This window comes from Neoarius graeffei, chromosome 5, assembly GCF_027579695.1.
Source record: "Neoarius graeffei isolate fNeoGra1 chromosome 5, fNeoGra1.pri, whole genome shotgun sequence".
Classification (NCBI taxonomy): Eukaryota; Metazoa; Chordata; class Actinopteri; order Siluriformes; family Ariidae; genus Neoarius; species Neoarius graeffei.
The window spans coordinates 2924280-2948668 of NC_083573.1; the positions used below are offsets into that span (position 1 = coordinate 2924280).

Below are 24389 nucleotides of genomic sequence, written 5' to 3' on the forward strand. Positions count from 1 at the left end.
CACTTGACCTTAGACCAAATCTCTGGTATCCTGCCAAGGCAAAGCACCTACCTGAGCCAGCGACGTGCACAGTTTGCAAGCCACTGCTTCCGTGCCAAGGAGAAGCTAATTCCCAAGCTTCTGCTCTGGAAATTAGCTCCCCAGGGTGTTGTGAAGAACATTGCAATCAATCCCACTGAACTGTGCGTTGCCCTGGGAGACCCCGACTGCTGGCAGGACCATGTGCGAAGTCTCTGATGAACAGTGATGAAGATGACTCCACAGCGCTGTTGAGTTCATTTTAAAAAGTCACTGATTTGAAAAAGTTTCCTGTCAGATGATGTTTCAGATTTCTGGAAGGAGTCTCCGGTGTCAGAGGTAAAGCTGGAACTTTGTGTGGTGGAAGAGGAATAAACACTTGGAGGAAAGTAATCTTCCTTTGGGTGCGAGCAGTGACTGCTTCAGATCTTGGGTACGTTTTAGAACCTTCAGCTCTCCACATGAACGTCAACATCTCATGAAGGAAAACACACACACACACACACACACACACACGGCTCGAAGGATGTGTTTGAGCATGTTTTTATTTTAATGTCTTTTTTTGTTGTTTAAATGATGATGATAAAGAGAACTTGTCTTGAGGCTGATCGAGTGTTTGAACATTTTGAGATTTAGATGTTTAGACTTTGAGGAATCATTAATTATTTATTCATGCTCTTAATTTGCATATTTGTTGATTTGTTCACATCCTGACGTGTTTTATTCCTCTTGTACCCTGGCGGTTTCCCAACATGAACATGGTCATTGATGAACCAATAGAACATGAGACCTTTTATCCATTTATAGTTACACTGAGTGTTGTGGAATATCTGAAACAGGTTAGCTCCTGTTGTCACTGACGTTATCGCAGCCGGACACACTCGCTCCCTCGTGAGCCTCTCTTGTATTCTCTCTCGAAAATGAATCAAACAGGACGTCGTGTCGTCCTTGTTTGAGGAAGCCGGCATGGATCATGCCTCGGAACTCAACGAGTTCAAATTCTAGCAGAACCACATAAAAGGACCAGGAATGCGGTTCAGGAACTGGGTTCTGCCTCACTTGTAACTGAAAAAGCTTCTTCTGAACAAACCAATGGAGATGCGTGAAGATGGTAAAGATGGCATTCAGATGCTTTTCTGTTTCAAGAGTCGAAGCAGCGTGGCTTAGTTTCTTCTGTAGTTCCTGCCGTTGAGGAAACCTTGTCCATCCTCCTCATGGTTAGTCATGTCCTTGAGACCCTGGAGAACAGGGCGGAGAGGATGGAAAAATGAACGACAGTGCAAACGTGACGTCTGGTGTCCCAGATCAAACACATTCCCTCCGATCGATGGATGTCGAGATGGGCTTTTGTTAGCTCCTATAATGGAGCGATCGATGGCGTGACCTCAGTGACCTGATGTGCTGCACGGTCTTCCCTTCATCCCTCTGTTTCTCTGGAGAAAGAATCCAGTCAACATTCAATGGAATCACTGTGTGACTGGTTAAGGTCTGGAAAACTGGATTGTGTGAACCTTATGTTTCAAATTTTCAGATATCAATTGTTCAGCTTTTTTTTTTTAAATCATGGCGACAAAATTCTCATGAATTTGTATTTGGCTCTTGTACCTTTTCCATGACGTTCTCATCTTGGATCATCTTTTCCGAGTTCCTGTAACAAAAGTGAGAACAGGAACCAAGTTGTCGTACAACATTGAAGAACAAAATGTGAACACAAGTGTGTTTGGTGTTTGTTTGAACTTTCCATTCTGGTCTGGTCCACGCCCTGGACAGGTGATGGATCGTTCGAATCTGTCTCACACAGGAAGTTTATATTCTCGTAACATATACATTGAAAGAAATGAATTAGAATGAGAAATTCCTTGGAAGTTCTTCAGAAGCTAATGCATCGGTTTTTCAAGAGCTTCTTCTGGGAAACTTTTCAGAAAATGGAAACCAACTTTTCTAAATAAAACGGTTAAAGGTTTGCCTTGAGTTATAAACCACGGAGTCCTTCAGAATGCAAAATAAAATTTTATTCATGTGATTTTTTTTTTTTAGGTCTATTCACACACACGTTAGTTTTATACATATAATTTATATACAATGTACAACTCCATGCTTCCTCCTGGAGCCCAATTCAAGCATTATCCTCTTTGTGCGAGTATTTTAAAGGCTTTCATCGCCTCCCTTCACTGACCTTCTGAATAAGTGCCAAATTCTTTAAGAAGGAAAAAAAAGCGTTTGGTATTGAAAGCGTAATGTTTCCATCTTTAATGTGTTTTTGAGGTTGAGAGTGTGGAATGCAGAGTGGATAAAGAAGCGAGTGCACGAGTTTGCAGAAGGTCGTCCTGCTTTTCTTGAACACTATTAATTGACCCTGGCTCGTCTCACTTTGGGCATGTCAAGATCAATAGTGCTTTAGTTCTGCTGGACACGCTGGAGCTGTGAAAGAATGTGTGGAGCCTGAAGCTCTGAATAGTTAAACACTCACTCAGAGTTGAAAGGCTTTTCTTCTTTAGATTGAGTGCAGTGAGTTCAACACCACAACATACACAAACACACACTTGTGATTGTTTTTTCATCTGTGTCCGGGGGGGTGGGGTCATTGTGTTTGGACATCTTGGACGGGTGGGATGGGTTGGTTGGTGGGATGGATATGTGGGTGGATGGATGGGTATTTGGTGGGGTGGATGGGTTGCTGGAATGGATCGATGGATTTGATTGATGGGTTGGTTGGTGGCATGCATGGATGGATTGGTGGGATGGAAACATGGGTGGGTGGATGGATGGGTTGGTTGGTTGGTTGGTGGGGTGCATGGATGGATGGGTGGGTGGGTTGGTGGAGTGGTTGGATGGATGGAAGGGTAGCAGGTGGGATGGATGGATGTACAAAGGGATCATCTGCCCTGCTGGATGGATCATCATCTGTAGAAAAGGCTGGATGAATGAGTGGATGGCTTGATGTTCATAATCTGCACTGGGAGATGGATAGAAGGATCATAATGGATGGAGACACATGAAAGAGTGGGTGGATGGGTGATGGAAGGGATCATAATCTGGGTGGACACTTGGTCATCTGGATTGATGGATGGAGAGAGGGACATAACATCTAGAGATGGGCAAAAGAATGGGTTGATGGGTGATGGATGTAGGAAGGGATTATAATCTGAATGGGGAGGTTCTGTTGAACATGGACCGATGGATGATTAAGGATCATAATGGATGGATGGGTAATGCTTGAATGGATGGATGCAGAAAAGAGAAAGATTGAGGGATAAATACAGTCTCGACAGATGCACAGAAGAATCGTGATCTGCATTGATTGGTGTGTTCTGATGATAATCTGAATGTATGGATTCTGTTTATAAAATGGATGGAGAGATTGATAGATGGATGAATTCACTTCTATAAGATGGATGGATGCAGTCAGGCATCACAATTCCAATGGATGGATTTGTAAAGGGATCAGAATCTGATGGACCGTCTGCATGAATGGGTGAATTGCTAGATGGATGCACGGAGAGATCATAATCTACAGGAATGGATGGATGAGTGATAGATAACTACAGGAAGGAATGATGGTCTGCATGGGTTTGATGAACGGGTGGATGATGCATGAATAAAGATCTCCAAGGATGGGTGGATCCTGGATGGTTGGAAAGATTGAGGAGGGATCACAATGTGGATGGATGGATGGATGGACAGATGGACACTTGAGAAGTTAAACAGTGTGATGTGTCGACTGAACGTTGATCTGTGGCCCTTTCAATCCCCCTATCTTCACCCTTTGCAGGTTCTGGTTCCCAAAAAGCCAGAGTTTAAAGGAAAGATGATCGAGGTGGACATCTTCGAGGCGGGGAAGCACTTCCTGCGAGGTCGTCCTGTGGAGGACTCCACCGTCATCACGCCATCCATCAGCCAGCCGCTAGAGAAGGGAGAAATCTCCGGCCTCAGTCAGGTCAGCTTTTCATTCATTATCTCCATCACAACATCACACACACACACACACACACACACACACACACACACACACACACACACACAGGGTGTCACTACTCCCTGGTCTTGAGGACCCTCACTCATGAACTTGATCTCATTTCAGCTTTTATTTCACTCCTCTTTTCCACTCCATTACTCTTCCCCAGAAACCCTGACACACTCGTCTCAGCGATCCCTCGCTCATATCAGTTCTTCCTCTTTTTAGAAAAAATAGAAAAGGTTCACGGTTGAAGCAGGGCTTTTCTTCTTCTTCTGTGTTGGTCCTGATGAAGGTTTAATATCTCCAGCAATCACATGAGCCTCTGAGAAAGAATAAAAGTTAACTTGATTCAGACGATCCTCTGCACACGATCTCCAGACAACACCTGACCAATCAGCCGTCTCTATTCACCTGTCCATTCAGTAAGCTCCGCCTCTTACACTAGCGTTCAGGGGTGTGTGTGTGTGTGTGTTGCAATAGATGGAGGTTTGGATCAAGCTTGCAGGGATGAGGATCAGCATTAAACTTGAGCTTGAGAGGATTCGGCTTGAAGATTTGGATTAAGAGAGAAACACGTTTTTATGACGTTTCGGTCAAAGATTAGGATTATATTTAAGTGTTTTGGGATTAATATTAAATACATGAGATGTTTAGACAGATTTAAACTTTGCAATTTAAAGATTATACTCAGTTTTGAGATTAGGGTGACGTTTGAAAGGTTTGGGATGAGGATGAAAATTGTTGAGAGTTTTGAATTAGTGTTAAATCTCAAATGATTTCATATTGGGATTAAACTTGGGTTTTAAAATGTGGGTTTTTTAAGATGAAAGTGTCAGAGTTAGGATTAAACTCGTGAGGGGTAATGATTAAATCTGTTTAGGATGATTAAATGGGTTTAGGATGAGGTTTGAATTTGGAAGTTTACTGTAGGATCAAACCTTCAGTTTAGAATTTTTTTTTTTCCCCAGAGTTTTTACAATGCAATTATACAAACCCTAACCCTCCCCCCCCAGGGTACCTATACACACACAAACAAACAATAAATAAATACTGTAAAAATTAAATTAAAAAAAGGGGTGCTCACTTATGAAACAAAATTTAAACTTCTATAGCACATCCTGTATGTTTTTGTGAATGAATGACTATCATTGCGTAATCAAGAGAAGGATAAATTGTCTACAAATTGTAGAAAAGGACTCCAGGTATTGTGAAATTTATCAGAGGATTTACCCCGGAATACCTTAGTTTTTCCAGGGGCAAAAAGGCAAGGACTTCTTTTGCCCAACAAAAGAAAGATGAGGGACTGGCAGACTTCCACTGCTGCAGGATAAGTCTCCCAGCTAAAAGTGACACAAATGCAATGGCACATGCTTGGGATGTGGAGATGTGAATATCACACAGCAGTGATGGGGTCCAGTGGGATGGACCTGCCACACATACGTGTAAAAACCTCAAATATCTGAGTCCAGAAGTTTGTCAGTGTTGGACATGACCAAAACATCTGCCCAGTCGGAGCTCTGCCCTGCTGACATCTCAGACAATTTGGGTCAGTATCTGGATAAATGGCAGCCAACCGATCCCTAGAGAGCTGTAGCCTGTGTAGGATCTTAAATTGTATCAGACTGTCTGAGGCACAGAGATGATGTATGAATGAAATCTAGGCTTCCCTCCCAGGTCTGTGCTGAGATTTGGACACCAAGGTCCTGTTCCCAGGCACATCTAGTCTTCTCTGTTGAAGGCATACTGAAATTAAGAATGACGTTGTATACAAAAGAAATATTGCCCTTAAGCGTTGGATCTCGCCCCAGCAGTTTAGAAATTTAACATCAAGATGAAACTTGTGGTTTAAATTGAGGATCAAATTTGGGGCTTAGGATTAAACTTGAAGATTGCATTTAGGATTAGATTTACAGGTTAGAATTGGGATTAAATTTGAGGTTTTGGTTCAGATTAAATTTCAGGTTTAGGATTAAATTTGAGTTTTGGGAATAAATTTGCGGTTTAGGACTGGGATTAAATTTGAGATTTGGGATTAAATTTGAGGTTTCGGGTTGGGATTAAATTTGAGGTTTTGGAGTAAATTTGAGATTTGGGATTAAATTTGCGGTTTAGGTTTTGGATTAAATTTGAGGTTTTGGTTCCGATTAAATTTGAGGTTTAGGATTAAATTTGAGGTTTAGGATTGGGATTAAATTTGAGGTTTTAGTTCAGATTAAATTTGGGGTTTAGGATTGGGATTAAATTTGAGGTTTTGGTTCAGATTAAATGTGAGGTTTAGGATTGGGATTAAATTTGAGGCTTTGGTTTGGGATTAAATTTGTTGGAGATATAATTTTAAATGTAATTAAACTGGAGTTTTGCATTTGAGATGAAATGAAGTTCAGCATTTGGATTCAATTTGAGGTTGAGGATTTGGAATAAACTTGATCATGATTCAGATTAAACTTGTGGTTCAGGATTGGGATTAAAGTTGGGATTGGTTTCAGGTGGGAACTGAACCTTTTATGAAACGGTTCACTGAAGTCAGAGGTTTCGGGTTTGGAATAAACTCACTGTTCAGAGTTAAATTAAACAGAAGCATGATCACTGACCGCGGGAGGTGAAAGACGGTGATTCCTCTTTCACTCCGTCCCTTCACAGGGTGGATTCTGTTCCTCCCTTCTGAGGGAATAAAGAAAGAGAAGGGTGTGTCGGGTGGAAAAGCTGTAAAAGCAGCGTGTGTGTGTGTGAAGCCGAGGAATTCGCCGTGTTCTCCGAGTTACGCTGTTCGGATGTGCCGAGTCTCTCTCTGACACGACCTGCCATAAAAGCTGATGAAGTGTGAAATTAAAATATGTATCGCATTCTGGTGCATCATGCAATGTCCCCACTGTGTGTGTGTGTGTGTGTGTGTGTGTGTGTGTCCATCCCTCATCCCACCCAAAAATAACACACAAGCTATAGATAAACCGTCGGAATGAAAAATGGTGCCAGTTAAGTCAGCCATGTAATTCCCAAATCACTCATGTGATCCTGACACACACACACACACACACACACACACACACACACAGTACACTGATGATTAGTTTGACCAAATGCTCATGTGTTGTTACAGAAAGTCACTAATGATTAAAAGAACGCTAAAGTGGCCACCAGTTCGCACGACTCCATGTGCAGAATAACGAATCAGTCACTGAGCAGAATTAACAATATCAGTCTTTCTGAATCGCATGAATCATGAGTCTTGTTGAGCCAGAAGTCTTTATGAATCTCATGAATCCCACGAGTCTTTATCAGTCAAGTCTGATCTTTATTATGATGAACTTAATTGTCTGAATGAGTCTTCATGAATCATCTGAATTATGAGTCTTTATGAATCATGGATCCTTATGAACCATATGAATCACGAGTCATTCCATCACAAGTCTTTATGAATCACATGAGTTTTTCAATCAAGTCTTTCTTATTGATTTAGTTCTCTGAGTAATGAGTTTCTCTGAATCACGAGTCTTTATGAATCAAGTCATTCTGTCAGTTTTTTGAATCATCTGAATAATAAGAATCATATGAGTATTGGTCATAATATTGATGAATCATACGAATCACGAGTCATTCTGTCCCAATTCTTTGTGAATCGTATGAATCTCACGAATCTTTATCAGTCAAGTCTTATCTTTTATTCTTGATTTTTCTGAATTATGAGTTTTTACAAACCATATGAATCATGAGTCATTCAGTCATAATCTTTATGAATCATGAGTCATTCAGTCATAATCTTTATGAATCTGCTGAATCACACGAGTCTTTATCAGTCGGGTTTTATCTTTATCATTTATTTCATTATTTGTAGAATGAGTCTCGATGAATCATGAGTCATTCAGTCATCAGTCCTTCTGAATCATCTGAATAAATTATAAGAGTCACATGAGTCTTTATCAGTCGATCTTTATGCATCAGCTGAATCACGAGTCTTTCTCAGTCAGGTCTGATCTTTATGATTATTTAATTGTCTGAAAAATGAGTCTTGATGAATCACGAGTCTTTAAACCTACCTCTACCTGCTATACTGAGCCCACTTGCATCTGGATAAGGGAAATGGCCCAGTGAGGATCCTCTTCTTGGACTTCTCGAGTACCTTCAACACCATCCAGCCCCTGTTGCTTCAGAACAAACTGAACAGGATGTGAGTGGACCCCTGCCTGGTCACCTGGATCTCCAGCTACCTCACCGACAGCCCGCAGTACATCAGGCTGAAGGACATCACGTCTGACACTGTGATTAGCAGCACCGGAGCACCCCAGGGCACGGTGCTGGCCCCTCTTCTCTTCACCCTGTACACCGTGGACTTCTGCTACAACTCAGAGCTGTGTCACATTCAGAAGTTTGCCGATGACACAGCCATCGTTGGGTGTATCAGTGACGACAGAGAGGAGGAGTATAGGAGCCTGGTGAGGGACTTTGCTGTGTGGTGCAACAGGAACCATCTGCAGCTCAACACCTCGAAGACCAAGGAGCTGGTCATTGACTTTGGGAGGTCCAGACCAAGGTCATGACCAGTTCTGATTGAGGTGGAGGCTGTGGATTCCTACAAGTACCTCGGGCTGTGGCTGGACAGCAAGCTGGACCGGACTTGCAACACCAATCACTTATACAGGAAGGGACAGAGCAGGCTGCACTTCCTGAGGAGGCTGCGGTCCTTTAACATCTGCAGGAAACTCCTGTGGATGTTCTATCAGTCTGTGGTTGCCAGTGTCCTGTTTTACACCGTGGTGTGCTGGGGGGGGCAGCACATCCAAGAAGGACACATCCAGGCTGGACAAACTGATCAGGCGGGCCGGCTCTGTGGTCGGCATGAAGCTGGACTCTCTGGGGACGGTGGCAGAGAAGAGGTCTATGGACAAACTACTGAACATCATGAACGATGCCAGTCACCCTCTGCACACCGTCATCAGCAACCAGAGGAGCCTGTTCAGTGACAGAATGCTCCTTCCCAAGTGCAGGACGAACAGACTCAAAAACTCCTTTGTCCCTCACGCCATCAGACTGAACAACTCCTCTCTGGGGGGGAGGAGGGGGAACAGGAGGACAGAGGACGGGAAGGAGCAGTAGCCGAGCCTGACAGTAAGCAATACCGGACAATGTGCAATATAATGTGCAATATCTCTCCTGCTCCCCCCCCCCACCCCTCCAGACGCACTTACCCTAACCCCACTTCTCCTCCCCTTCCCCCCTTCCGCTCTTCCCCATATCTTATTCTTTTATATTTGTATATGTAAATACTTAATTTATTTAAATTTATCTAGAAGTTTTCTCTATTTATTTTCTCTGTTTATCTGTAATGATGCTGCTGGAATCTTAATTTCCCTGAGGGAACCCTCCCAAAGGGATCAATAAAGTTTTATCTAATCTAAACATCATTATAAATTATGACTCTTTGTGCATCATATGACTCATGAGTCATTCGGTCATATTCAGTCTTGATGAATCAAGGAATCATATAAATCATCCGAGTCTTTATCACGTGACTCTGTATGAATCGTAGGATTTGCACATTTTATATTTATAAATCAGTCGATGAATCACTTGAGTCTGAATCAGTCATCGTATGAATCCTAAATATTAATGAATCAGTTCCAGAGTCTCCAGCGACTGGAAAGATTCACTCGTCTGTTGTTTTGTGGATTTACTAAAGCTAGAATTGGATGCTCATGTAATGTGAGATGAAAAGAAAATTCTAAAACGCCTTCGTTAGAAAACAAGCTTGAAGTGTTTGATTGTTTTAAGCATTGTGGAGCAGATACTCGCTCTGACGCTGAGCTTTAGAGCTGTTCTCAGATCAGCTCCGAGCCACATGAGCTTGGGTTCGATCAGGAAGTCGGTTCTCTGTGTGAGCTTCTGCGGCAGGTTTGAGGAGTAAACAGAGGAGATCAGAGGCGTGTTTGTGAAGCGTCTATAAACAAACCGCAGAGTGATGAGTCTGTGTGTGTGTGTGTGTGTGTGTGTGAGAGAGAGGGGGATACAGGCACTGATTTTTCCCCTCTCCCTCATTTCCTGACCTCAGGTGTCACCTTTTACTTTCCCCTCGTGCATCTGTTTGTTTCTTTGTTTATTAACATAGTTATTCCTGCTCACGCTTAATTAGAGGTGTTAATTGCATGTTAATTGACGGGTCAGTGAGGACTAATTGGCTCTCCCTGAAGATGTCTCTCTCTCTCTCTCTCTCTCTCTCTCTCTCTTTTTCCTCATTTCCAGACACGTTCTTCTTAACGAATTAAGGAGACATTTTAATAAGTCTGTAGAGAGAGATGTCCATCATGAAGCAGGGTTCGAGGTTCAGTCTGAGGGATTTTATGCAGAAATGTTTTTGAAATGTGGGAATCAGTCCCAAATAAAAACTAAACAGAAATCAAGGAAGGAAGAAGGGTCATTCCATGCCAAATCAACAAATATCTGACAAATTTATGCGCGACCATCTCAGATTTCAATGAAATTTGGAGGGCTCAGAGATACTATTAAAAGAAGTTAATCCCCAAAACATGAGCTTCCTATCTCCAATGGTTTCAGAGATACATGCATTTGAATTTTTCGATTTTTTTGCATTTTGCTCAAAACATACATATTTCAAAGTGCAATATAATCTTTATTATGCAAGATAGAAACCTAAAATTTTGCACAGAGAGACTCAATGTCGTGTACTACAAGCTTCAACTTAGAATTTCAGCGGTCATTGTATATTAGATGGTGATTTTAACAAGGAAATTAAAAAGACAAATTTGCATTTTTAACTCATTCTGGAAGCTTGCCTGTGGCAGTAATGCTTAAACTAAGAATGTTATTCAAATCTACACAGAAATATCTACCAATTTCAGTTTTACCAAGTCTCCACTATTCCTAGTTTGTCTGTAATAGGGTTTTGAAATTCGCCAATTTCTAAAACATGCCATTTTCAGTAGCATGGATTCCAATGTGGGATAGCAGTTAGGAACTTGTAAATTTTTTTCAGTAATCTCCTAGACCCATATTTTATATTTCCAAGTTTTTGTTCTGTGTCTCTCAAGTATTTCTGAGCTACAGGTGTTTAAAAAATCCATTTTTTCCAAATTCGAATTTTTGATGTTATTTCCATTTTATTGATGATTAAGGACTGATAAATACAACTAAATGATTTGTATAGATAAGGAAACATTTTACTTGTGTTCATGTCACAGAAATATGGTTTTAAAAATATTATCATTTTGAAATAAGCTAAATAATATATGAACATTTCACATTTTTCAGTAAATATATATATAAAAACTAAAGAAGTCAGTCATTTTTCATATAAATCACTTAACTTACAATTTCTGTTGTATGTTAGTTTATGGCAGTCAGAATCTTTCTTTAGTCCAATTCCTATAGAACGGAGGAAGTTCAGCCATTTCTAGATGTCTAAGAACAAACTCATTTATACTGATCTCAAATTGAAAGCAACTACAATTAAATTCCCTAGTCAACTATTCAAAATATCCAATCCTTGCAAAGAAACGCATTGAGTTAATAACATTGGTAAATTTTCTCAGTGCTCTGTATTACAATGTATTTAATATAATCCAAGCAATATAATGTTATCTGAACAAGTATGCAGTTTACAGACTCTAAAACTATATGAGCCACCTGTTCTGGTATCAAAGGTCACCTATTGTGCTGTGTTGATACTGATAAGGCTGGCTGTTGACTGGTACACAATAGCTGGTCATTGATTGCTAATGTTACACAGTCTTAGATTAAAATCAATTTACAAATAATTAATACTGAGCATTAATTGAAATTTTATTTAACACTGAGGAAGAAACATGTCTCCTAACCTACTTGAGCCTGATTGAAGCATTTATTAACCCTCAAATATCAGTTATATGAAAATATATCAAAAATTTGAATTTGGTGAAAATGGATTTTTTTTAAACCCCTGTAGTTTAAAAATACTTGAGACACAGAACAAAAATTTGGAAATATAAAATATGGGTCTTGGGGATTACTGAAAAAAATGTACAAGTTCCTAACTGCTATCCCACATTGGATTTCTTGCTACTGAAAATGGCATGTTTTAGAAATCGGCGAATTTCAAAACCCTATTACAGACAAACTAGGAATAGTGGAGACTTGGTAAAACTGAAATTGGTAGATATTTCTGTGTAGATTTGAATAACATTCTTAGTTTAAGCATTACTGCCACAGGCAAGCTTCCAGAATGAGCAAAAAATGCAAATTTGTCTTTTTAATTTCCTTGTTAAAATCACCATCTAATATACAATGACCACTGAAATTCTAAGTTGAAGCTTGTAGTACAAGACATTGAGTCTCTCTGTGCAAAATTTTAGGTTTCTATCTTGCATAATAAAGATTATATTGCACTTTGAAATATGTATGTTTTGAGCAAAAAAATCGAAAATTTCAAATGCCCGTATCTCTGAAACTATTAGTGATAGGAAGCTCAAGTTTTGGGGATTAACTTCTTTTAATAGTATCTCTAGGGGTGTTCACACGGCAACTTTTACTCCGGTGTAGCACCGGGGCTGCCCCGGTAGAGCGTTCACACGGTACAAAGTTATACCGGTGTCGCCCCTGAAAGCTGCTTAAACCGGTGCAAATCTAACCCTGCTCGGGAGGTGGTTTAAGAAATTTACTCCGGAGTAAATGCTAGTTTGCGGGGCAGCACCGATATAAAATGGGACGTCTGAACGCTACAGGGGTCGACTCGCTACGCGTGAGGAGAGTTGATTACATACGGGCATTGCATAACTTGCATCCTGGTATTTTGCGCTTCCAAAATGGCGAACATCAACAACAACAGAACTGCGTGTCTTCCAGTGTTGCCAGATTTGGCAGTTTTAAGTGCATTTTGGCGGATTTGAACATATTTCGGGCTGGAAAACGTCAGCAATATCTGGCAACACTGGTGTCTTCATCCACGTTGTTTTCCCGGCGCTTGGTGATGCCATGACAACCGGGAAAAGGAAGTACATTTTCACGCATGCGCATATTTCATTTCCGCATTATTACTATCGGAAATGATAGTAATAATGATAGGAAATGATAGTAATAAAAGGAAATATCAAAACTTTATTACTATCAAAGGAAATGATAGTAATAAAGTTTTTGCTACCACGGTCGCAGAAACTGCCGTGTGACCGCAAGCGGGGCTGCACCGGTGCTAACACGCTTCTCTCTAGTAAGCAGGGTTGTGACGTGTGAACGCTGCGCAAAATTTACACCGGTGTAAGATATATCGCAACAAAATACATCGGTGCAGCATCGATGCAAATATGTGCCGTGTGAACACCCTATCTGAGCCCTCCAAATTTCATTGAAATCGGAGATGGTCGAGCATAACCTCTTGTTGATTTGGCATGGAATGACCCAGAAATAAATAAACCTTTGACGTGACACTTGAGCTCATGAAGTGTTTCAGTCCCATGACAAGAGAAACCTTCAGAAATTGTGTCATGTGACAGGATTTCCACCATGTGTCCTTTCGACAAAATTAAGAAATAAAATCGTTTCCCGAGTTTCCCCACATCCCTGGAGTTCTTCATGGATTTTGCTCAAAACATTTCTTCTGAAACCCTGGAAAGCCTTTTTCGTAAATTTCGCAGGAAGATCTGAACATAGGGATTGGAGGAAAGAGTTTAATTAAAGTGCACAAATGTTCCTGATTCGAAACCAGACAGAGTATGTCAAGTATTTTGATCTCTGTGTGTGTTTTGTTGGTTCTACGATCCCTGTTCTTGGCTGCAGGAGTGGAACCCAGTGCGGTGTTCTTCTGTCTGCTGTTGCATGTTGAGATGCTTTTCTGCTCACCGCAGTTGTAAAGAGTGATTATATGAGTTCCTATATTCACCTCAAATCTGTCCATTTTCTGATCTCTGCCCCTCTCTTATCAACAAGGTGTTAGTTTCCACCCACAGAACTGTCGCTCACTCACTCAGAGTTTTTTGTTTTTCGCACCATTCTGTGTAACTCTAGAGACTGTTGTGTGAAAACCCCAGAATGCGATCAGCAGTTTCTGAAATACTCAAACCAAAAATACTCGTCTGGCTCAAACCGACACGCAGACCACAGTGAAAGAAAGAAAGAAAGAAAGTCACACTTCACTGTGAGATCACCATTTTTCCCGTTCTGATGTTTGAACATTGTGAACATTAACCGAAGCTCCTGATTTGTATCTGCGTGATTTGGTGCCTCAAGCGATTGGCTGATTAGAGAACTGCATCAAATAAAACAGCAGGTGGATGTAGGGGTGTTCCTAATAAAGTGGCTAGTGAGAGTTCATGAAATTGTTTGGGTTTTTTTTCCCCTGAAGAATCCACCTTCCTTTTTTCTGTGGTGTTTCTTTGTGTCCATGAGGCAGGAAACTCATTAGTGTGTTTGTGGCCTGCAGTGATGCTGGAGAGACTGACCCCAACCTCCACTCATCACACCCCGACTCATCACAACCCGACTAATCGCATCCCCTCAGAGAGAGATGTTGTGTGTTCGTGCTCGTACGTTCCTCAGGCTTTTCACCAGCTGACCCGTCTCACCACACGCTGAAGTGTCCTCCTTTCCTCCGTCCTGTGGAACAGCCGAGCGTTAATTACACCCGTGTGTGTGTTTACGTTTCCACACACAGTTCCAGTCATATTTCAGTTCCTTTGCATCATCGTCGGCGTGGTGTCCCTCTCACCCAGGCAGCCGTACGGACGGCTAACGTGCGCCGCGGGAGAGCTTCCAGCGCTCGGCACTCGCTCTCCTGCATTTACATCTAATCGCATGTCACCAGCTCCCCAAAAATACAACACAGCCAACAAACAGGCGGCCGTGCAATTCTTACAGCGTGTTGCTTTGAGGTTGCGTTATCTGAAAGGGACAGAAATATAAATGTGTGTTTTTCTCCAGCAGTGCGGTTCTGTACTTTAGATAAATGAGATCTCGGATCCCTCCGTTTTCATCTCTAACTTAATTCCCGTTTCTTAATTTCAACTTTTCTTCATAACTGTTGTTTCTGTTTGTTTGTTTGTTTGTTTGTTTGTTTGTTTGTTTGTTTGTTTATTTATTTACACCACCGTGCTGTTGAATTGGTCTGATTGGTCAGGGACTGTTTCCATAGTAACAGCTCGTTCACAGGGGTGTGTCCAGTGGGCATGAGTAAACGGTTGACACAGTGAGGGTTTGTGGAAGGAAGGAGTCTCCAGTGCCAGCTGAGGGCCTCAGTGAGATCAGTAAACACTGCACAGCGCGGCAGGGAAGTGTGGAAGGATAAACAGTGAGAGTTCATCTCATCTCATTATCTGTAGCCGCTTTATCCTGTTCTACAGGGTCGCAGGCGAGCTGGAGCCTATCCCAGCTGACTACGGGCGAAAGGCGGGGTACACCCTGGACAAGTCGCCAGGTCATCACAGGGCTGACACATAGACACAGACAACCATTCACACTCACATTCACACCTACGCTCAATTTAGAGTCACCAGTTAACCTAACCTGCATGTCTTTGGACTGTGGGGGAAACCGGAGCACCCGGAGGAAACCCACGCGGACACGGGGAGAACATGCAAACTCCGCACAGAAAGGCCCTCGCCGGCCCCGGGGCTCGAACCCAGGACCTTCTTGCTGTGAGGCGACAGTGCTAACCACTACACCACCGTGCCGCCCACAGTGAGAGTTGTTGTAGAATAAATAAAAAGATGGAGTGAACAGCTGAGGTGTGAGAGGAGTGAAGGACGCGTGGATGTTCTGTTCGAGGAAACTAATCACCAATCGCTCTTTCTTGCTCTCTCCCCATTCTGGATGTGTGTCTCTCTCTCCCGCTCCATTCTCCTTCTCTCTCTCGCTCTCTCCCCATTCTGTATGTCTCTCTCTCTCTCTATTCTCCCTCTGTCTCTCCATTCTCCCTCTCGCTCTCTCTCCCCCATTCTCTCTGTCTCTCCATTCTCTTTCTCTCTCGCTCTCTCCCCATTCTGTATGTCTCTCTCTGTCTCTCCATTCTCCCTCTCTCTCTCCATTCTCTGTCTCTCCATTCTCTCTCTCTCACTCTCTCCCCATTCTGTCTCTCTCTCTATTCTCCCTCTCTCCATTCTCTGTCTCTCCATTCTCCCTCTCTCTCTCTCCATTCTCTGTCTCTCCATTCTCTCTCTCACTCTCTCCCCATTCTGTATGTCTCTCTCTCCATTCTCTCTCCATTCTGTATGTCTTTCTCCTCTCCCTCTCTCTCCATTCTCTCTCTCTCTCTCTCTCTCTCTCTCTTGTGACTGTTGTAAATATTGATGCCTCCTGTTAGTTTCTCTCCATGAGCAGATTCTCGAGTTTTCAGAGTCAAATCCGAGTTGTGTTTCAGTGGGTCACTCCGAACACCTCACAGTGATTTACTGCACCTGACTCTGCGCTCTGAGATCGGATCAGTCGGGCGATGGTGAGACTCATGGCGTGTGGAAGCTCAGTGTCTGTGTCCTTGATCTTTTGACTTGGAGTTCGGAGACACAACTCCGTGAGGCATCGACTGTGTGAGAGAGAGTGGTGTGTGTGTGTGTGTGTGTGTGTGTGTGTGTGTGTGTGTGTGTGTGTGTGTGTGTGTGTGTGTGTGTGTGAGAGAGAGTGGTGTGTGTGAGAGAGAGAGTGGTGTGTGTGTGAGAGAGAGAGTGGTGTGTGTGAGAGAGAGAGTGGTGTGTGTGTGAGAGAGAGTGGTGTGTGTGTGAGAGAGAGAGTGGTGTGTGTGTGAGAGAGAGTGTGGTGTGTGTGTGAGAGAGTGTGGTGTGTGTGTGAGAGAGAGTGGTGTGTGTGTGTGAGAGAGAGTGGTGTGTGTGTGAGAGAGAGTGGTGTGTGTGTGAGAGAGAGTGGTGTGTGTGTGAGAGAGAGTGGTGTGTGTGTGAGAGAGAGTGGTGTGTGTGTGAGAGAGAGTGGTGTGTGTGTGTGTGTGAGAGTGGTGTGTGTGTGAGTGAGAGAGAGTGGTGTGTGTGTGAGTGAGAGAGAGTGGTGTGTGTGTGAGTGAGAGAGAGTGGTGTGTGTGTGTGTGAGAGAGAGTGGTGTGTGTGTGAGAGAGAGTGGTGTGTGTGTGAGAGAGAGTGTGGTGTGTGTGTGAGAGAGAGTGGTGTGTGTGTGAGAGAGACAGTGGTGTGTGTGTGAGAGAGAGTGTGGTGTGTGTGTGAGAGAGAGTGGTGTGTGTGTGAGAGAGAGTGGTGTGTGTGTGAGTGAGAGAGAGTGGTGTGTGTGTGAGTGAGAGAGAGTGGTGTGAGTGAGAGAGAGTGGTGTGTGTGTGAGAGAGAGAGTGGTGTGTGTGTGAGAGAGAGTGGTGTGTGTGTGTGTGAGTGGTGTGTGTGTCAGAGAGAGAGAGTGGTGTGTGTGTGTGTGTGTGAGAGAGAGTGGTATGTGTGTGTGTGTGTGTGTGTGAGAGAGAGAGAGTGGTGTGTGTGTGTGTGTGTGTGTGTGTGTGTGTGTGTGTGTGTGTGTGTGTGTGTGTGTGTGTGTGTGAGAGAGTGGTGTGTGTGTGTGTGTGTGTGAGAGAGAGTGGTGTGTGTGTGTGTGTGAGAGAGTGGTGTGTGTGTGTGTGTGTGTGTGAGAGAGTGGTGTGTGTGTGTGTGAGAGAGAGTGGTGTGTGTGTGTGTGAGAGAGAGTGGTGTGTGTGTGTGTGAGAGTGGTGTGTGTGTGTGTGTGTGTGTGTGTGTGTGTGTGTGTGTGTGAGAGAGAGTGGTGTGTGTGTGTGTGAGAGTGGTGTGTGTGTGAGAGTGGTGTGTGTGTGAGAGTGGGGTGTGTGTGTGTGTGTGTGTGTGTGTGAGAGTGGTGTGTGTGGGTGTGGGTGTGTGTGTGTGTGTGTGTGAGAGTGGTGTGTGTGTGTGTGTGTGTGTGTGTGTGTGTGAGAGTGGTGTGTGTGAGAGAGAGTGGGGTGTGTGTGTGTGTGTGTGTGTGTGTGTGTGTGTGTGTGTGTGTGTGTGTGTGTGTGTGAGAGAGTGGTGTGTGTGTGTGTGTGTGTGTGAGAGAGAGTGGTGTGTGTGTGAGAGAGAGTGGTGTGTGTGTGTGTGTGTGTGTGTGTGTGAGAGAGAGTGGTGTGTGTGTGAGAGAGAGTGGTGTGTGTGTGAGAGAGAGTGGTGTGTGTGTGTGTGTGTGTGTGTGTGTGAGAGTGGTGTGTGTGAGAGAGAGTGGTGTGTGTGTGTGTGAGAGTGGTGTGTGTGTGTGTGTGTGTGTGTGTGTGTGTGTGTGTGTGTGTGAGAGAGTGGTGTGTGTGTGAGAGTGGTGTGTGTGAGAGTGGTGTGTGTGTGTGTGTGTGTGTGTGAGAGTGGTGTGTGTGAGTGTGAGAGTGGTGTGTGTGTGTGAGAGTGGTGTGTGTGTGTGAGAGTGGTGTGTGTGTGTGTGTGTGTGTGTGTGTGTGTGAGAGAGTGGTGTGTGTGTGAGAGTGGTGTGTGTGAGAGTGGTGTGTGTGTGTGTGTGTGAGAGTGGTGTGTGTGAGTGTGAGAGTGGTGTGTGTGTGTGAGAGTGGTGTGTGTGTGTGAGAGTGGTGTGTGTGAGAGTGTGTGTGTGAGAGAGTGGTGTGTGTGAGTGGTGTGTGCGCGCACGCATTGCACAGTTGTTGCTGCTTGACTCAGACACGGATCAATGAGGCGTCTGGACAGTAATCTCATGCAGACAGTCGGTGCTCCTCACATTAATCAGAGGGAGGGAGGGGAGAGAGAGAGAGAGGGAGGGGGAGAGAGAGAGGGAGAGAGAGAGGGAGGGAGAGAGTGATGGCCTGGCTGCTTGACCTGAGAAACTCAGCAGTCGGCTCTTCAGCAGCTCTTTGAGTTCTGCTGATATTTCTGTTTTTCCGTGCGCAGTGTGAAAGCAGTCGGTGTAGGCGTCGCTGGAAGAACTTGCGGATGACCTGCGTTGAGTTGGTAGTTCTGCTTCAGGTTGTAGGTCAGTTTGATTGATGATTTTCCCCTCCAGCTGTGGTCCCATCAGGGCTCGTGCACATGGAGTTCATTCAGTTTTCAGTTTTTAAATGTTTCAAAAAAAAAAGTTTCTCCTTGGCTTGTTTTTTCATCATTTACGATTCATTTTGGGTTTAAATTAATGATGCGTATCAGTGATTACTGGCGAGCGAGTCACAAGAAGAGCTGAATTAAAGCTTCAAGATGGCTGTGAGCACCTGATGTGCTGCTAATCCCACCACATCACCACATGCTTTCAGAAACAGGAAGAGCGTGACGGTAAAGGAGGGCGGCACAGCAGCTGAAAAAAAAACCCAACAAATCGGATTTTCCAGGATCTGCAGTTTTCAGAGCATTTAAATCACCTGGAATTTATTCAACCAAAATGTTTGTTGTGCCACCAAAGTTTTCTCGAGCACCATGTGCATGGAGCCATCTGTCAGATCCTCCGTAAGTTTTTCCTGATGTCGTCATTAAGGAAATACTTGCCACTCAAGTCACTCTCGTGGATAGCTGTGTGTGAGAGTTCAACGCTCTCCTCCGAGCATGCGTAGGCCTTCAGGATCCAGGAAGAAAGTTCTCACACGGATTTTGCCAACAATAAATAACAGTTGTTTGTTTTCCTCATTTAAAAAAACAGAAATCATACAAATGCTTTAACGAACTCGAGCAGGTTTCCCACTGCTCTGTTGTGGAGGAGACGGAGTTCTACAATCTCACTGCCAGAAGAAAAGGATCGAGGCTGTCTTATTTCTCTTCATCAGCTCCCCTGCTGGTCTATTATACTGTTACTGAAGTGGGAATTGCCCTCCTGCTCTCCTGCCCCCTGACCACATGAAAGTGCGTTTTCGTGCAGAAACATGGACGTCTCGCTGAGCTCACTCTGCCACTGGTTGGGTTGGAAGAGGCTCGCTGATCAACAGCTTTATTTCCCTCTCAACGAGTACATCATGTGGAATAACACACAGATCTTTGTCCTGCCTCATGAAGAGCTTGATAACCCTGAACCTTTCACTGCTGGAGTGCGAGTACCACAAGAGCAGGCTTGTGTGAGAAATTGTTCCATCTCAGGAACGTGGTCGAAGAAGCTTCCAGCACTCGGTGATGCAGATATCATCACCACCACCGAGAGGCGATTCATACCATGCAGCTTTTGAGATGAACGATGCTTGTTGTGTACAAGTGTGAGGTTGAAAGGAAGACACTCTGGATCATTCTGCTTGGCCTTCAACTCAGGAAGAGCTGTTCATCAGCTCTTTAATAGGATCCATCAAATGTGCAAGAGCTTGTCATGTTCCCGAGGAACCGTGACAGAAAAGGACGTTTGAGTTTCTTGATTAACTGTTACAATGACACCAGAACTGTCAGAGCTGCTGTTCCAGAAAATTCTGTGAAAAATCCAACCTGAAAACGTCAACTCCGATATGCTGATGACCTCCGCCTCACGTCTGTTCTTTGATTTCATAGTTTGCCTTTTTGTCTGTCTTTTAAAGCTTGGACCAGGACAGTTTAGGGATCTGATTGGTATTGTGGTGTGTCATGTTCAGTTTGTTTTCTACTTTCTTCGTGTCCTTCGGGTTTTTTTTCCCCTTTCCTCCTTCCATGTCCCTTGACTCTCTTCTGCATGTTCATCTACGCCACTGATCTTTCTTCTCTCTCTCCTTATCGATGACATTTTTTAGATGAAGAAGAGCATTAAGCTTCCATACAGCCGATCAGAATTTTAGCTCCTCGTGCTTCGAAGGCAGGAATATCAATTCCACAGTCATATCAATTCCAGCAGGCCTAAAGGCTTGAGCCAAGTGAGAAAGCGGGTTGAAGGCTTGAAAGAAAGACATTACAGCCGAGAGCATCTGCGAGTGAAAGGAGATGAATTAGAGAAAGAGATGAAATGAGGCAGAGTGGAACATGATAGATTTTAAGAGTCTACCAGATGGGTGTAGATAACGGAGGCCTTCCTGGCTCCAGAGTGCCCTGCTTTCCTCTTAGACACACTTCCTTTGGGCCATCAATGAACCCCATTTAGATGTTAAAAGGTTGGTTAAAACATTGTCTAATAATTGGATTTAATGGCCAGGAGGCTGTCAGGGCTGAAGAACACCATCTCAGTTTTCCTCTGGCCCCCAACTTCATCACGAAGGATCAGGACTTTCCACATAAATGCAGATAAACAGCGTACCTCAGAGCAGCAATCTCATGATGCATATCTCCACCTGCAGCACATTACAATTACCTCCGTAGTGTGGGTGAAATATAGAGCTCATAAAATGGCCATTCAGATTGATCCTCTATCCTTAATGGCAGCAAAACCCCTCCTTTTCACCCCCACACTTTCAATGAGCATGTTATCGGGTCGGCTGTCGTGGCCATCCTGCTGGGAGATGCCTCTCCATTACACTATTAGTTTTAAACGAGACTTTAATGGCTGAGCACATTATGGAAGATCAGTCCCCCAACTCTGATCCATGAAAGCGAGTGTACTCGGTCTCTGGCCACGAAAGCCGTGGATCGTTCACATCAGGGACATGGTGATGGATCATCTCAGTCCAGAGTATGGTGTTGGAGATGTTGGGCAGTTGTTGGTAAGAGGACAAGGTCAAGCTAAAAGCCATTCGTGGAATCTGGAGTTTATCCCAGGTGCAGTACCATCACCACAGACGGGGCATTCACAGCGAAGGGCAATGTGGAGTCACCAGGCCGAGTGGGATGTCATTAGAAGGAGAAATAAACCGAGAGAACTTGCAGGAATCCAGACAGACATTGGAAGAAGATGTGAAACTCGACCGACTGTATCCACCTTTAATCACGATATCACGTCTTCAAAATGTTTTCCAACCAAGAAAACCAACAGGGTATTAAAGGAACATCAGACAGACGCTGGAACACCCAACTCGCCCTCGAGTTTCATCGTCTCTACACGAGAACACAGCCGTCTGTCCAGAAGGTCGATGAGCTGCTGCCATGGCGTGGCATCCGTCGTCTACAAGTCAGTTAAATCGTATCTCCTCTGTCAATTCTCAACGGATTTCCGTTCTGATTGTTTTGTCAGATTTTTTGCTCACGAGTTACTAATTAGGCCAAATTAATTTTCTCGTCCTCTCACTAGAACTGTATCTCCTGTCTGAGTTCTCATCCGATTCCAGTTCTGACTGATGTTTTGGGTCGATCTTCCCTCAAGGAACAAAACTTGTTCATTGAATTTTCTGTTGTAAACAGTTTATTTTCAGTAAAATCGTATCTCCTCCCTCAGTTCTCAATGGATTTCAGTTCTGATTGTTTTGTTTGAAAGAACTCGACCTTCTGTACGACACTCGGCCGTTGTATTGTCGGTTCTTTGCAAACAAATTCGTAATCAGGTCAACTTAACACATTTTCTTCTGACTAGACTTGTATCTCCTCTCGCAGTTCTCACCCGAATTCCGTTCTGATGGATGTTTTGGGTCGATCTTCCCTCGGGGAACAAAATCTAGTCGTTTGTTGATGTTCCTGTTGTAAACAGTTTGTCGTGGAGGTCGGTCCTCTCTCTCTCACATCGTCACATTTCAGTTCTCTTTGATGTTTTGGTCGTCAGAGTTGTTTCAATGGCAGGCCAGATGAGCGCCGACGTCCTTGACGTTCTGGTCTTTTATTTTGTTTGATATCATCAGAACTGGCAACTCTTGACTGTGTAAGATCTAATCTGAGTTAACTCTCAGTGAAACTACAGACGAACCAACGGACATCATCATGTCGGTCTGAAATGATTTACACAGGTGTTTTGAACTCTACGATATTAACCGACACCACCACAAAGCCCCGCCCCCTTCCTCTCATCGCACATGCTTGACTGGACAATTGATTTCCTTCATGGAGAATGTTTTGAATTCATTAATATCAAATAAAATCGATCAGCGTATGCTTGACTTGGCGAACATGAGACGCGTGGACGTTCGTTTTGTCTCAAGACTAAAACCAGGACGCAAGTTTTGACCTGAAGTTCTTCAGCAGTCCAACAGTGAGGTCAAAACCTAAATACTAATCCTTGACCAATATCGCGCTTTACAAATCCTGTTAATTCTTGATCAAGTGTTTGATTTTTATCATGTGAGATGAATTCTTTTCAGGTTCTTGGTGCAGAACGTTAAGATTTGATGATAAAGGTTTTGAAATGTTGAAGGTAAAACTTGGACTTTATGCTTCTTTTCTTTTCTGATGATTTATTTTTACTTTTTCTTTCACAGAATCTCAGTGCTTCAAGTCAGAATGGAGTTCACGTCCCCCTGACGTCCCCAACATCGTTTGGTTGCTCGTGGAACCTGGATGGTCAAGGACTGAAGCTGCTTTCAGGAGGATTGGCTCTGCTGGCCATTGTAGCGCTTTTCATCTTTGAGAAACTTCAGTGACATTGAAACGGAGCCCGGCGTATTGTGTTGCGAGCGTGTTGTGAACGACAGGATCTGCCAAACGTCGCACATTTGTAAAGTCAAACCGAGGCGATGTACTTCATGAGCTTTTGAGTTCCCTGAAAGAATGGAAGACACGGCAAAGGGTTTTATGATTTCTAATAAAGTTCACCTTCAACACAGAAAGGATTCTGTCGTCTTTTTCAACTCGTTATTCAATTAGCAGGAATGCTTTTTATCTATCGAAGACGTATGTTTTAGTAATCAAGCTCCAAGGACATCCTGAAAACACCACTGAGTTCTGTTGGATATTTCTTTTTCTTTCTAATTTTGCTTTTAAAACTGATGTGTCTGTGGGCTTTTGCCACACAGCAGCGTCTCTCTCTTTTATTTATTTATTTATTTATTTTGTTCAACATCTCTGTCCACATTATGCCTCAACCTTATTAAACAAAACTCCACACTCTGGTCTGCGTCTTCTGGAATGTTCTTTTCAGTGAAGTGGAACGCTGTGTTTTTTATGGTGGTGTAGTTCTCTCAAAAAAAAAAAACAAATGGCACAACAGCGCACTTCATTGCAAATTGTTCGTTGCAACAAGCACAAGAACTTGGTACACATGGAAATGGGGTTGTGTTGAACGCTGGAGAATCATCTCCAGACCTTCAGCAAAGTCACAATGCGGCCTCATGCTGCACTGTTCCAGATAAATCCCATTGGAACGTGATTGCAAAGTTCTGACCCCAGTTGGTGCACTGCAATTTTGACTCAACAGGAAACCGTGAAGGTTCTCCAGGATCTTTTTAACCGAGTGTTTGCTTTCACTCCTCCTTCCACCTGGATGCTGTTTTGCTTGAACAGAGTTGACTGTAAGACTGTCTGAGTTGTACAGCTGTCGTTTTCTGAAACCAGATAGGTGCTGGTTCCAACTAACAGGGAACGCTGACAGTTACATCCATAGCCCATGTTCGGTTTCAACCGTCCGAACCACCAGATTTGACATCATGAGGAATTTTTATCCTTAGCGTTGCCTTCAAAGGTGTTCGGATCCAATCCCACCGATGGAACAAGATGTGAACCGTGGAGAACCTGAAGGCTCACAAGTCACAGGAGACTTGTATCTCAGGAGACTTATAGAC

The 24389-nt window shown here is 43.5% G+C and overlaps 1 protein-coding gene across 1 annotated transcript in view; it reads left to right on the top strand.

The window, feature by feature from the left end:
* The window catches only part of cdkal1 (CDK5 regulatory subunit associated protein 1-like 1), a 358098-nt gene extending 334660 nt beyond the window's left edge, over positions 1-23438 (top strand). Inside the window, exons 14-15 of the mRNA XM_060920977.1 lie at positions 3791-3955; positions 23091-23438. Coding sequence (XP_060776960.1) covers positions 3791-3955; positions 23091-23252 — 327 coding nt within the window. The 3' untranslated portion in view covers positions 23253-23438. The remainder of the gene's footprint in view (positions 1-3790; positions 3956-23090) is intronic.
* Positions 23439-24389: the final 951 nt, after the last annotated feature.